Source organism: Amphiura filiformis, chromosome 10, assembly GCF_039555335.1.
Source record: "Amphiura filiformis chromosome 10, Afil_fr2py, whole genome shotgun sequence".
NCBI classification, from domain to species: Eukaryota; Metazoa; Echinodermata; class Ophiuroidea; order Amphilepidida; family Amphiuridae; genus Amphiura; species Amphiura filiformis.
Window position 1 is genome coordinate 38,700,684 of NC_092637.1, and position 14,326 is coordinate 38,715,009.

A 14,326-nucleotide genomic window follows, 5' to 3' on the forward strand; every position below is an offset into this window, starting at 1 on the left:
TTGCACTAGAAATACCTTTTCTGTGAAATCGCTATAGAGCCAACCGGGAACACGTATTCGTTTTGAAAATATAGCATTAAAATTAGTATCACCCTTGTCATGCTTGTGGCACGGGCAGTGGAAAACCTTAATTCTTTCATTAAAAGGAAATGAAAATTTAAAAAAACACGGATCTACCTGTGCACCTATACATTTACCTGTGCACAGCAATTTGTCTCAAATATGAATGAATTTTAAGAAACATACGGGATATGATGAACATTGACCTGACGCCATGATAGTAGGATCTATTAGTCGTTTTATATACAATGTATATACCGTATTGTCATAATACCAATATTTGTCATTATATATAATGAGTAATATTTAGCAACGTAAATGTGCAGTTCATATGCACAAACGAATACTGATCTTTATGATATTCAGGTTTTTGTACATCACATATAACATGTCACATAGGAGGTCATCCGTGTTGACCTGCATCTATTGTATTTGTTCATCTGTGTATGGAGAGGATTAACGCCATTAAACGCCATTAAAACTCCATCAGTATTAGGGCGTAGTTCAGTGAACTCACCGTATTGCTATTCCAAGTACTTAGATAATACAGATAATATGTATTAATGGGTCGAGGCGATTGCATTGAAAAACCTAATAAATTATTTGTTTGTTTGTTTGTTTGTTTTTATTTCTTCTTTAACCTGGGACACTCAATCAGTTGAAAACACAATTAATCATCTGTTCTTCCTTGAGGCCCAGGGATCAATACAACATTTACATAACATAATTATTAAGGTTTTAAAAATACTAAATACATTCAAATACATGATAATATTGCAAATTTAGATAAATACAATGTTTACAAAATAAATCAAATTACAATGTAACTTTACAACATGTTTAAAATACTATTAATACTACATACATAGGCAAAGCATATAGAATAAAGGATCAAATAATATGGGGGACCCAATAAGCATTAAAACTACTTAAAAGATAAAACACTACAAAAATCAACCTATGAACCAGCTATAAAACATTAATATTATTCAAAACTATCGATTGCACCAAATACAAACAAAATAATTCATTTAATGTCAAATACAAATAATTCAATATGGAAATTGATTGCACAAAATAGTAGTAAGGCATAGCATGATAGTATAAATATAACTCAAACAAATCTTGTTTTGCAAAATAAACGAATGAAGCCAAAATATGAAACAAATGTAAAGGCTACTATTTAAGAATCATAAAATTGAGAGTTGTATATTGTTTTGAAAGTTGCTGTGCTAATTGGGAGAGGTGATTTCAGTTTAGGATCTAGTGAATTCCAGGCCTTAGCCCCTCTGAATAAGAATGAGCGTCTACCAGCTTCAATTCTGGGTTTGAAATTAAGTGCAATATTGCCATGAGCGCTACCACGTGTATTGTGACGATGACTGGTTTTCACAGAGGTAAAATTGTTTGCATATACTTTGGAACAAAACCAGCAATACATTTATAAGTTAAAAGACACAGATGGTCTTGTCTAAGGTTGCTAAGAGGCTTCCATTTAAGTTTTTCCCTGATTAAAGAAGATGGTGTCCTGACTGGAACTTTAAGAATGGCCCTCCCAGCCCTGTTCTGGAGACGCTCAATCCTATTCAGAAGCGTGTTATTGCAATTTCCCCATACAGTATCACAGTAAGTCAATCTTGGAAGAATAAGAGCTTTATAAATTGTATTCATGTGGTTAGCAGATAGCCATTCCCTGATTCTGTACAACATACCAATGTATTTCGAAACTGTTAAACAAGTTTGATTAATTTGTGCTTCCCATTTTAGATTTTGGTCGAGAATGACTCCCAGGTATTTACATTGATTTACATTTTCAAGTTGTTCCCTATTCATGTAAAGACTTAGCTCATCAACCCTTGCATTAAAATAACTTGAACAAAAAAGCATGGCTTTTGTTTTTTTAGCATTTAAGGTCAATTTGTTCACTTCCATCCACGATGTAATTCGTTTAAGATCATCATTAAGATGCACATTGATCTCATTTATGTCTTTTGATGAGCGAAAAACGGCCGTGTCGTCAGCATAAAGCGTGATTTTGGTATCACTGGACACAGTTAGAGGCAGATCATTGATGTACATCGTGAATAGAAGTGGGCCCAAAATTGTACCTTGAGGCACACCAAAGCTGACACATTTGAATGCAGAAATAGTACTACCAATCTTAGTTGCCTGCTCTCTATCACTAAGATAAGATTTAAACCAATCCAGCTCCAGACCCAAAATTCCAAAAGATGTAAGCTTCTGAATAAGAATGGCATGATTGACCGTATCGAATGCCTTTTTAGGTCAATAAAGACCCTCCAACAAAATGGCCAGCATCAATGTTCTGGAGGATGTATTCTGAAACATCGATCAAAGTGGTAAGTGTGGAATGTTTGGGTCTGAATCCGGATTGATGTGAAGAGAGCAAATTATGTTGACTTAAAAAGGCATACAACTGATTATGAATTAGGCGTTCAAAAGTTTTCATAACAACAGGAATAACAGAAATTGGACGGTAGTTGTTGACATCGTCTCTGGACCCCTCTTTGAATAAGGGAGTGACTCTACATAATTTCCATTTTTGAGGGACCTGCCCACTGGATAAGCTGTTGTTGAATAACTTAGTCAAAGGAGTAGTAAGGGGACCAGCCCCTGCTTTGAGAAGCCGACTGTTAATACCATCTAAACCAGTTGCTTTCTTTGTATCTAGAGACTTGAGACACTTAAAAACCTGCTCCTCAGTTATGGGGGAAAATTTAAAATGATTACCCTTAAAAGTAGACATTTGATTAGAATATTTATCATCAACATTGTCAAACTTTTCTGCTAATTTTTCACCAACAGAAGAAAAGAAATTGTTCATAGCATCAGCTACTTGTTGTTTGTCATTAACAATTCCATCCTGCGTTTTAACAGCAGGGATATCACTTTTGGTTTTACCAGGTAATACGGTTTTAAGTGTTTTCCAAAGTCCACGTGGATCACTTTTTTGTTTCATTAAGTTTTTGCTGAAGATCCTTGGATTTCAATTTATTGCGCAAATTATTAACTTTGTTTCTGAGAAGTTTTGCCTTCTCCCCCAATCTGCTGAGGATTTGGATTTCTCAGCAATTTCACGAGCTTTTTGACTCTGCCGTCTCAAATTTAGATAATCATTAGTGATCCATGTGGGCTGTTGGTCAGATACTTTGATCCTCTTTATAGGAGCATGCTTATCACATACTGGAAGAAATAAATCAACAAACTTGTCCCAACCTTGGTCTGGGCTATCAGCCGTGCCAACAGGATCCCAGTTGATATCTTGAAGATCAGCTGCAAATTTGGTCTCATTAAAATGGCGGTAAGATCGAGCCTCAATAATTTTGGACTGACGTTTGATGGTAATATTTTTCTTCCAGCATAAATAAGTGAATGGTCACTAAGTGTACAGGTATTTACATCTCTACTTGAGTACATGTGTGGCCTGTTAGTCCAGATATGGTCAATGCAACTTTTAGTGTTCTTAGTTATACGAGTTGCTTTTGTTATGATTTGTTGAAGTTTAAAAATACCCATTGTTTTTTCAAAATTTCTCCATTGAGAAGTATTTGTTTCAAATTGGTTGAAGTTAAAGTCTCCTACGCACACTATTTCACATGGAATTTTACGTTTATTTATTGATTCTAATATATCATGTAAAGCAATTTCAAAAGTCTCACAAAAGTTTGTTTCTATTTCTGATCTATAAACTGCTCCAAGAAGAATTGGACGAGTTTTTGGTAATGAAAGGTGAATCCATAACATTTCTGATGTTTCCGGTAGAATAGGCTCAAGTAGTGTATAAGAAAGTTGGCTGTTGACATAAATGGCTACACCCCCTCCATTTCGGGTCCTGTCCTTCGGTGAAGATTGAAATTTGGAATGTCCAGCTCTGATGAGCAGATAGTATAATTGAGCTTAGTCTCCATTAAAGCAATGACATCAGGCTTACACTCAATAACTAACAGGCGTAGTTCCTCTAATTTTGCATATAAGGAACATATATTGAGCGAGATGATCTTCAGCCCTTTAACCATCCTTATGTTTGCGTAAGGGGTTTCTGTAACTTTTGTTTTGCTATTACCATTATTAGAGGGCTGCTCGTTTGGACCAGGGTGGGGTTGTATGTCCCCACAGTCTAATAAGTTAACTCGAAAGGTGGAAACCGAGTTACTATAATAGCAAATTGGACGAGATAGAGTACATTTGGTTGTTTTAATACAGTCAGTTTGACATGGTTTGGCACAGGTTACTTGATTGCTATCTGCACCTAAACACAAAACAGCAACACAGCAAGCTGGTAGAAATTCATTGTTGCCAAGTCAAGTACCACTTCAAATTGCTTAAAAGTAGAAGTTCCTTGATAGCTCTTATTGAAGATGATTATTGGAAAATTGATTGAAATCAACCATGCATGGGCCTAGTAGATGTTATCAATACTACCACACAAATCCTTGTCAATACTGTAGAATTCTCCTACCTGATTTGCACATCAGCTGAACAATATTTGAAGACAATTAAACTTATTTAGTTGACAGTCGAATGGTAAAAATACATCAAAATTTTTCATAACAGTTACGTAATCAATCGATAGTGCGGACACTTTTCATCTGCAAACCACCAATATTCGTGATCTTTTAGCGTTGGAAAAGAAACCACGTGAATAGAGTGCCCTCTCAAGAATAGGTTCTCTGTGGTTCTATTTTCAAAGGTCATTTAACTGTTAAATGTAGTGGAATATATCACGCATTGATAGGTAGCAGGTGGAGCAAATTTTGTCAGCGGTTTTTGCTGCCGTTTGTTCGCAGTGCCTATTTATCTAAAAAAAAATAAGAAAATTAAAATTAAATTAAAAAAAATTCACAATATTCATTCGTAAAATGGGGACAAAATCCAAAAACATTTTTGACCCTTCTTCACATAAAAGTGGGAGCAGAAATCAAGATTCGAACAAGTACCATTCACCATTCAAGGCGCTCCCTCTACCGACTGAGCTAACGGATCAGACAATAGCAGGGTGTAATTTTCAACTGAAGAATATTACAAAAATATGAAGAAATTACAATGTTATAAAAAGATTTACCAAAATGAGTTAGGTATAACGTATGAATCGATTTACAAATTAAGTCAAATGGCACTTTGAGAAAGAATACCTGAAGAAACCCCCAAAACATCTGCTGCTCTAGCAACTAACATAGTGACCTAAAGTATTGGGTCATGTCACGATATTTTTTTCTGAGGCATTATGTCTAGGTTGCTCAATTTAACATACACGTATCCTTAATGCTGTTGAGATTTTACAAGGATGGCGCTCTCACATTTCTAAGAATCCAAAAGCGCCATTAGGCGAACGTTTACGGTACCAGGCCTGATAATGTTTTTCCACCATGGTGGGATAATTCTGAATTGACACTTAATTTGGGTGTACTTTGTCTTGAGTCCAATCTCTATCATGGAAAGTTTGCTATATCTTTCTAAATATATGATTGTTTGTTCTAGATTTGGGTTTTAGCGTTTCATATTTGAAAGAACTAATGTTTAATTGCAACATTTCGAAACCACAAACCAAAACTGGGTCCGGGAACTGGGTGCTATGATGTTCAAGATTGGGCTACGAGTATGCATTTTATCAAGTTAGCAATAGGTAATTGCTTCATTTTGCATATGCATGACTTTCTTTATTATACTCAAAATCGGATTTTATTATACATGTTATAAGGAAGTTGTTTACGTGCATTAGGCTCCTTCACAGCTGGTTTCTGTCGTGTATGTTTGCGAGTGAGCCACAAGCAGACTGGGTTGCCAGGGACTACAGGACAAAATACCTGTTTCTGACTATAACTATTAGCAAGGTCTGAATTTGGCACCCTCCAGGTATACTGATAATGGTTAATTGGAAATCTGAAAATAAACACTTATTTTGTAAACAGATGATACTCTGTGATTATTTATGGATGAAAACTTAGGAAATTGCTGTTAATGGAATAATTGATATATTAAACATACATTTTGTTTTCTCAACGATAAAAATCCATTCACAAATAAGGTTTTTAGGAACCATTTGACATTAAATATTTTGAACAATTGCTCTATGAAAATGATATAAATGCACCCCCTGCTGATCCAGGCTACTGATAAGCTGTCAACAAGTGACCACTAATTCAACATGAGCAATTATCTGACCAGACAGGAACCAAGCTGGGCATGCTGGGTATAAGGTGCCCAGGCACCTGCACTGTTAACTAGGGTTAGTTTATACCATCACTAATTGATGTTGGGAATGACACTAGTGGGGGGGGGGGGGGGTAAAATACCAGTAATTGGGGGGAGATACTTGCTTTGGTGTTATACATTTTGGTAGAGCAACCAACTGGGCAGTTAGTAGTAACAATTATAATCAACACATTCAGAAAATAAAGATTGAATTGAGCCAGGGAACCCCTGGGATTGAGTAATCAGTCTTTTTGATTATAATTGTTAAAGGTCATCTGAGCCTGAGGTGGAATACGTATATATTGTCGGGATTGTCAGAATGTTCAAAGTCATGTCATAAAACGTATATAATCACAAAGTCGTCTGAATATAGATTGTTGGATTGATGCGAAACTCGGTGGATGTGATTTCCATTGATCCCTTTGTTTGTACAAGTATAAATTAAGTATAAATTAAATGTAGACCTATTTAACACACATTTTTCAATTTAGCTTATAGTATGTCATTGGTGGTATTCGTGGTAACAACATTTCCAACCCGGTTAGTTGTGCATGTGCTACACACAAAAAATTACTAGCATTCCAAGTACTTGTCAATGTAAAATTATGAAACATGAATTTCATCCATGGTGTTGTCTTTTTAAAGACATTTCTTGTTTAGTTTTAGGGGCTATGGCTGCTAGTCTTGACACTAAAAAGGAGAAGGAAAAGCCGGGGGAAAAGCAACCCACGAATCACAAATGTGGGCATTTGAACCTTGCACAAAACAATAAAAAAATAAATAAAAAAAAGCAGGGGGGCCCTTTGACCAAAATAGCAGGGGGCCTTGTCAGCAACTGCTGACTTGCTGACAGCTTTTAAAAATCCGCCACTGCAGCCCCTAACCAAACGGTGCTCACCTGATTGCTAAGGGAACAAAAGTAATCGGAAATTATCTTAGCTGAGCACTTTAGAAAGTGGAAAATGGGTGAAACATGATTGTACTAGCCTATCTGTTGTAATTTCAGAGATTCGTGTTGGTTTGATTTCATTGTAGGCCTACATTTTGCACATGTATGAGTGTTTCATTGATTTATTTTTTGGATTAATTTGTGTAGTAACTATAATTTGAGTGTTTTTGTTCTTGTACTTATTATAAAGCATGTTAATCTTGTTTTATCTTCTTATTATAAGTTGTTTGCTGATTCTCCAAAAAAACCACTATGTATGACAATAACAAATAAATAAATAAATAACAAATAAATAACAAATAAATAAAATAAATAAATAATAAAATACGACCCAAAAAGCTAAACCTCTCTGACTAAACCCATCTCTGAAGTTGTACTAGCATTAGCAGGTGTATTGAACTTTCAACCAATCAAAATTGGCATCCATTCAATCAATTATGCAAATGACCTGGACCGTAATATTTTATGAATCAACAAGGTACCTAACGCACGCGCCTAATTACTGTGGGATAACCCTGCATGATTAATGATCATCCTTGACATTTATTTATGACACATGTTTGGTCGTTTGTAATCCCTAATCATGTAATGTCAAGCAAATAAATGTGTTTTCTTCATTCTACACATTAAATGTGTAGAATTAAATTATCTTAGCTGAGCACTTTAGAAATTGGAAAATGGGTGAAACATGATTGTACTAGCCTATAATTTCAGAGATTCGTGTTGGTTTGATTTCATTGTAGGCCTACATTTTGCACATGTATGAGGTCGCATGTCATGAATTGGTCATCTTTTGTGTAACATGATGTAAAATGAGTAAAATATCACCAATTTTGATTCAATTCAACACAACTTTTAATGAATACATTTTAGACCATTATAAGTATATATTTCTGGAAAGCTTATATTACAAGGATGCCAAATCAACAAAGCATAACATCATAATACAGGGTGGGTAAGAAATATACAGGGTGGGACAACAACAAAATTAACATTTTTCTTGTCATGGCGAACCCCAAATTTTCCTTTTCTGAAAGCTATGTAGCTCAAAATAAATATGGATTCAGAACTTTAGACATTGCATGGGTCCTTCAAACAAATTAGGAAGAAAAAGTTTGGTATCCCTTGCGTTAAACATACAGGGTGGTCAAAAATTGTAAAATAATTTGACAATTTTCATGACATTTATCAATCAAAACTTTTATCTTCCATTTCTGGCACTAAAACTAATAGCATAATTGAATTTTTCATCAAATTTCCATAAAAATAGGTGTACTTTTGAATAAGCAGGGTGACTCGGGCAAGAGATAGTCCATTTAGAAATGTCGGAGCATAATATGCACATTTTGCACAGTAACATATAGGGAAAACTGTCTTAATTAGCATTTAATTAGGTAATTAATTAGTTACATCTTTTGTTACAGTTGATCTACTATGAAGTAGATCTACAATCCAGGATGATATATGTGCAATTTGAGGTCCATGCTAGTTGTACTTTTTAAGATACAAATGTTTGAAGTTTGTCATATTTTCAGAATTTTGTGTACAATCCTATGGGGCTCCCCCGACCCGGCTCCCCAGCCCGGCTGCTCCATTGACACATCTTTACATATTGAGGTATAAATCTCAAAGTTGTTGTCCAATTGACTTGGGAGTTTTTGTATTTGAAAAAGAACATAATTATCTACAAAATGACACCAAACTTTCTACAATAGGTATTTTACTTTTAGAATAAACCTGACTTGAAGTGTGACAAAAGCGTTTTCATGTTACGGCTGCTCCATTTTTGGGTGACCTATTTGTGACATGCGACCATGAGTCTTTTATTGATTTATTTTTTGGATTAATTTGTGTAGTAACTATAATTTGAGTGTTTTTGTTCTTGTACTTATTATAAAGCATTTTAATCTTGTTTTATCTTCTTATTAGAAGTTGTTTGCTGATTCTCCAAAAAAACACTATGTATGACAATAATAAATAAATAAATAAATAAATAACAAATAAATAAATAAATAAATAAATGAATGAATGAATGAATGAATGAATAAATAAATAAATAAATAAATAAATAAATAAATAAATAAATAAATAAATAAATAAATAAATAAATAAATAAATAAATAAATAAATAAATAAATAAATAAATAAATAAATAAATAAATAAATAAATAAAATGCGACCCAAAAAGCTAAACCTCTCTGACTAAACCCATCTCTGAAGTTGTACTAGCATTAGAAGGTGTATTGAACTTTCAACCAATCAAAATTGGCATCCATTCAATCAATTATGCAAATGACCTGGACCGTAATATTTTATGAATCAACAAGGTACCTTACGCACGCGCCTAATTACTGTGGGATAACCCTGCATGATTAATGATCATCCTTGACATTTATTTATGACACATGTTTGGTCGTTTGTAATGTCAATTTTGTCAAGCAAATATATGTGTTCTCTTCACTATTGTCTTTACACATTAAATGTGGACATAGTTCTGTGACATTGAGCTGCTAAATCTAATTACAAAAGATTAATTAAATGATGTGATGAACATAAAATAGATCAATGCAGGTTTCCTGAAATTCTTTATCGATGACATCACCCTGTCAGATGACCAATGATGGCTCCGTGACAACGGTGACGTCATTGTACCCTGTACACTAGCGTAGGAAACCCCGCACACCAGGAACTGCGGAATCCAAGGGAAGCTCTTCCGAGGTTGTGAAATCATTGGTCGCGAAATTACCCACACCTTAATTTTAGATTTAGCCGTTTCACCGGTAAAACAACATCAAAATGTCTGAAGCGAAGACCGGTAAGTAGAGGAGACATTAGTAAATACTGAAGTTTATTCCGTTAGTTTATGGTTGGTCTAAATGCCTAATGTCAGTCTGTCGAAAAATGGCTAACTGCAAGCCGCCATTTTGGTGTCAAAATTTGGATTACCGCTGACTGAAAACTGATGTCATTTTATTTTATGTTTTTGTGTTGACAGAAACACACCCCGAAAAGCAGAAATTGGTAGAGCGTGCCAGGCTTTCTGAGCAAGCCGAACGGTACGATGACATGGCCGCAGCTATGAAAGAATTGACTCAAAACCACAAAACGTTGTCCAATGAGGAGAGGAATCTGCTTTCGGTTGCCTACAAAAATGTAGTGGGCGCACGTCGTTCATCATGGAGGGTAGTTTCAAGTATCGAACAGAAAGCTGGCAGCGATCAGAACGAGAAGAAAGTAGCAATGGCAAAGGAATACAGATTGAAAATAGAGGCGGAACTGAATGAGATATGCGATGATGTTCTGGTACGTATTTTTTGACAGCAACGCCTGTGACTGAAAGAGGTCAGGAAGTGCCGGTGTGTGTACGTGTGGGAGGGTCCTTGTGCGCGAGTAACCTTGCTGCATGCTTGACGTATGTGAGTGTAGCGACGGCCATGTGCTCTGTAAATGTAGTGTAGCAAAAATGGGCGGTGCAAAACTCGTGATAGTTTCGTTTGGTTCATTTTTATACGGAAGTGATACATTCTGCCCTGGTACATTATGAAATAAATAAAATAAGGCTAATTTACTGAATATTGGCTAGACTTGCATGTTGCATCGACCTGGTCCATGGTTTTGTTCATCAGCACCACTAATTCATATTGCTTGACATGACCTTGGGGAGTGACTCTGACTGAAAGTTCATCAGTTACATGTTGTATAGTTCTCTTTGACATGTGTCACAAACATGAGGTGATGTTACATGTTAGGTGGGTCATGATTATAGTTTATACACATTACATGCATAACAATTGTGTATGCATAGCCATGCTGGTAAAAAAAATACTATTCATGAACCACACAACCAGAAAGTGCATGAGTGTCATGAGTGTGTTTGATCTGAATCATTTTAGTCTCAGCATATCTGCATCACTGATCACTGCAGAATGTCTAAGGCCCCGTTTACACAGAACCTGAAGTCGACTTCATTTGTGTGTAAACATGGTTGTCGTAATCAGAAGTCGACTTCAAATGACGACCCGGAGCAACATTTGTTGAATTCGACTTCAAACTCGACTTTTGCAGTGTAAACGAACATGTAATTAGAAGTCGACTTCATTATGGTTACGGTATTTGAAGCATGCGCAAGTGATGGCATATAAATCGGATTCACAAATTGTTTTGAAGTCGACTATCGTGTAAACACCCCGTTTAAAAAGAAACATTTTATGCTAATCCTTCGACCAGGGTTCCCGTTAAGGTTTAAAAAATGTGCGTCCGTAGGCGTAGTGACGCAAGTTTGCTTACAATACAAGGTTGCAAAAACTTGCGTCCAGACAGATTTTTGTGCGTCCATCTGAAATTCACGATACACACGTACCCCGGGTCTACAGTCTACACCTCATCAAATGTTGATTGTTAAATAAAATAAAAGTGCATTTTCGCCGTGATATTTAATCTCCATTCGCTATGATAATTTTTCTCATTTCTGTGTCAGTTTTGTGGTCAGAAACAGCTGCAAAAACATGCGCAAAGTCTGTCAATCTTTAGCAAATTTTTGTACTTTTACTTCCGCATTTCTTTTTCAAAGTTAACGGTGTTGTTGTTGATGCTATCTAAAGCTAAAACACGCGCTGCCACAAATAATACAAAAAAAAGGTTATCTTTTCGATTTTGTCTTCAAAATCGCTTTTATTCATCGTAACAATAATACTAATAAAGGAAACGAAGATTATTTATGAGAAAATAAACTTAAAGGTCCGTAACCCGATCGACAGCATCATCCCCCGATTTTTTTCATTGTTGATGAGGTTTTGGTATCACACTATTTTTCTCATTACTATCCTGAAATTTGACGCTCCAAGTCGATGTATTTCCAGAGAAATCATGAATCACGGCGGTTTTTACAGGTTACCAGTTTGTAAACAATGGTAAATACTTTGGATTTCTGGGAGGGAATTATGAACGAAATATCAGTCTCCGCGAACAGCTACTTTGGTTTCACGTCATACACATTCTGTGAAAAAGCGAACCACACTAACTGCTGAGGAGACGGTGCGCCGTATATAGTTATGAAAACGGCAACAATAAGCGTTTTGTGCTAAATAACTCAATTGATTAGCGCGTTTGTTTTTACCCGAGAGGTACCCGGTTCAAAACCCGGTCTCGGAAGGTTTTTTTCCTCTTCATTTTACCCAAACTTTTTTTATATTCATTTGAACTGTACATATTGCAAGGGGAAATATATTTTGTTTCCTTTTTTTCTGAAACGGTACGAAAAAAAAACATTTTCCGCTCAATACGGGCCGGGCATTGTTTTTGTACAGCATGTCAGCATTCGTCATTGCCTGCCCAGAATGCAATTCACGTATACCAAGGTATTGGATTGCAAATTTGGCTATTTATTCACATTTACGCTGAAAATGCTCTCGTTTTTTCACAAAGCAGCATAAAGGAGGCGATATTTGATATTATTATGTAATTTTAAAGACAATCCATATCCAAAACCAATAGGGTTACCCCCCTTTAAAACATTAAAAACAGAATATTGTCAGGTTGTGATAAATATTAATTAAATAAGCATTAACCGCACGTTAGCGCCACATCGTCAGTCCAGCATGCTTGCTTGTAAACAAATCATTCGGGACTTCCCCATCAAACATCGACCGTTTACGGAAAGCATGCAAAAAGTGCACGATTTCCTGACGTTGCATTTACAAATATTGCAGAATTTACTTCAATTTTTAGCAGGTGGGTCAAAATTTTGGGGCTTTTATTATCTACAAAATATAAAAGAATAAAAAATTCTTATTTTTATCATCAATTAATGATTAAATTTCGAAGTTTTGTCTGCGTCCACATGCATGTGACATGGACGCAAAATGCTTGATTAGTTGCGTGAAGTTGCGTCCAAATTTGTAAAATACGCGTCTGGACGCAATGACGCACACTAGTCTAGGGTGCATCATCCGCCCCTTGTTGTCAAAGTTTTATCTGTCCCCGACCTAAAAAGTTTCCATTTGGGTAGAAAACATCACCAGTAAAATTTTAGGTAAATTGAAGTTCGTTTAGGTGGAAGGTTGCCGAATTCGGCAGGTTTAAAATGGAAAAATGCTGAATTATAGCCTTTAAGTCCAATTAAAGTGGTCAAATTGTCATAATAAGACTCCTGTATGTGGATGTGATAATAACAATCCTAAACAATCCTAATTTATACTACCTGACCATTTAAAACACTATTTTTTGTACTATTTGCAAGTATTGTGTTGTGTATATGATTGCCGTTGAAGTACAGACTGGGGACAGATAAAACTCTGACAAAAAGGGCGGATGATGCACCCTAACGCACACTAACGGGAAGCCTGAATTCGATGTCGCAATTGAAGTCGACTTCTCTCTGTAGTTCTTACTTCTGGTTCCGGGTTACACACGTGCGTGTCAGATTGGAGAGAGCTACGGGCCGTGTGCAAAACTCAATACTGACTTGAACGTAAACACAATATTAAAATAGGGCGATCGAATGATTCAACGGACTCGGATAACAGGGGGAAAAGGTAAATTGAACTTAGAATAATCATGGTCAAATTATTAAGTATTGTAAATGAGCACAGGAGTATTTTTTGTGCGCAGAGCATACATAATTATGGTAATACTTTGCGTACAAGTACCCTTTCAACATACGGGTGAAATTTACTCATGGCGATGGCAGCCATTGTTTACAATTGGTGATCGGTGATCGAATCGGCAGATCAAAGAGGGAATTGATCGGCCGATTCATATTGGCCGATTCAGATCTGATCGGTACCTCCCTCCACCCCCTGTCTTGGCAAATTGGTTTTAGTTCCATTCTATAGATCATGTTTAAGATACTGTACCTATTGCAAGGCTCCCGCTAGCCTTCAAAAACTATCGGACGCACAACTGTAAAACCTGGTCGGGGAGTGCGCGTCCCACAAAATTTTTGTGCGTCCGTACATATTAATGTGTTGGGCAACAGGGAATACAATTTTACAAAGCCCCCCGATTGCCGGTATCATGGGTATCGCAGTTTGATGCAAATATTTGACTATTTCCTTTCAGATTCCTGATGAGATTTTAAAGATTTATGTAAATATTATTGTCAAT

At 36.0% G+C, this 14,326-nt stretch overlaps 1 protein-coding gene across 2 annotated transcripts in view; it reads left to right on the forward strand.

Moving 5' to 3' along the window:
- The first annotated feature begins 9,878 nt into the window (after positions 1-9,878).
- The window catches only part of LOC140162826 (14-3-3 protein gamma-B-like), a 57,489-nt gene continuing 53,041 nt past the window's right edge, over positions 9,879-14,326 (forward strand). For both annotated transcript variants that reach the window (XM_072186127.1, XM_072186126.1), the window contains exons 1-2: positions 9,879-10,037; positions 10,218-10,525. In XM_072186127.1, the coding sequence (XP_072042228.1) occupies positions 10,019-10,037; positions 10,218-10,525 (327 nt within the window). In that variant the 5' untranslated portion in view covers positions 9,879-10,018. The remainder of the gene's footprint in view (positions 10,038-10,217; positions 10,526-14,326) is intronic.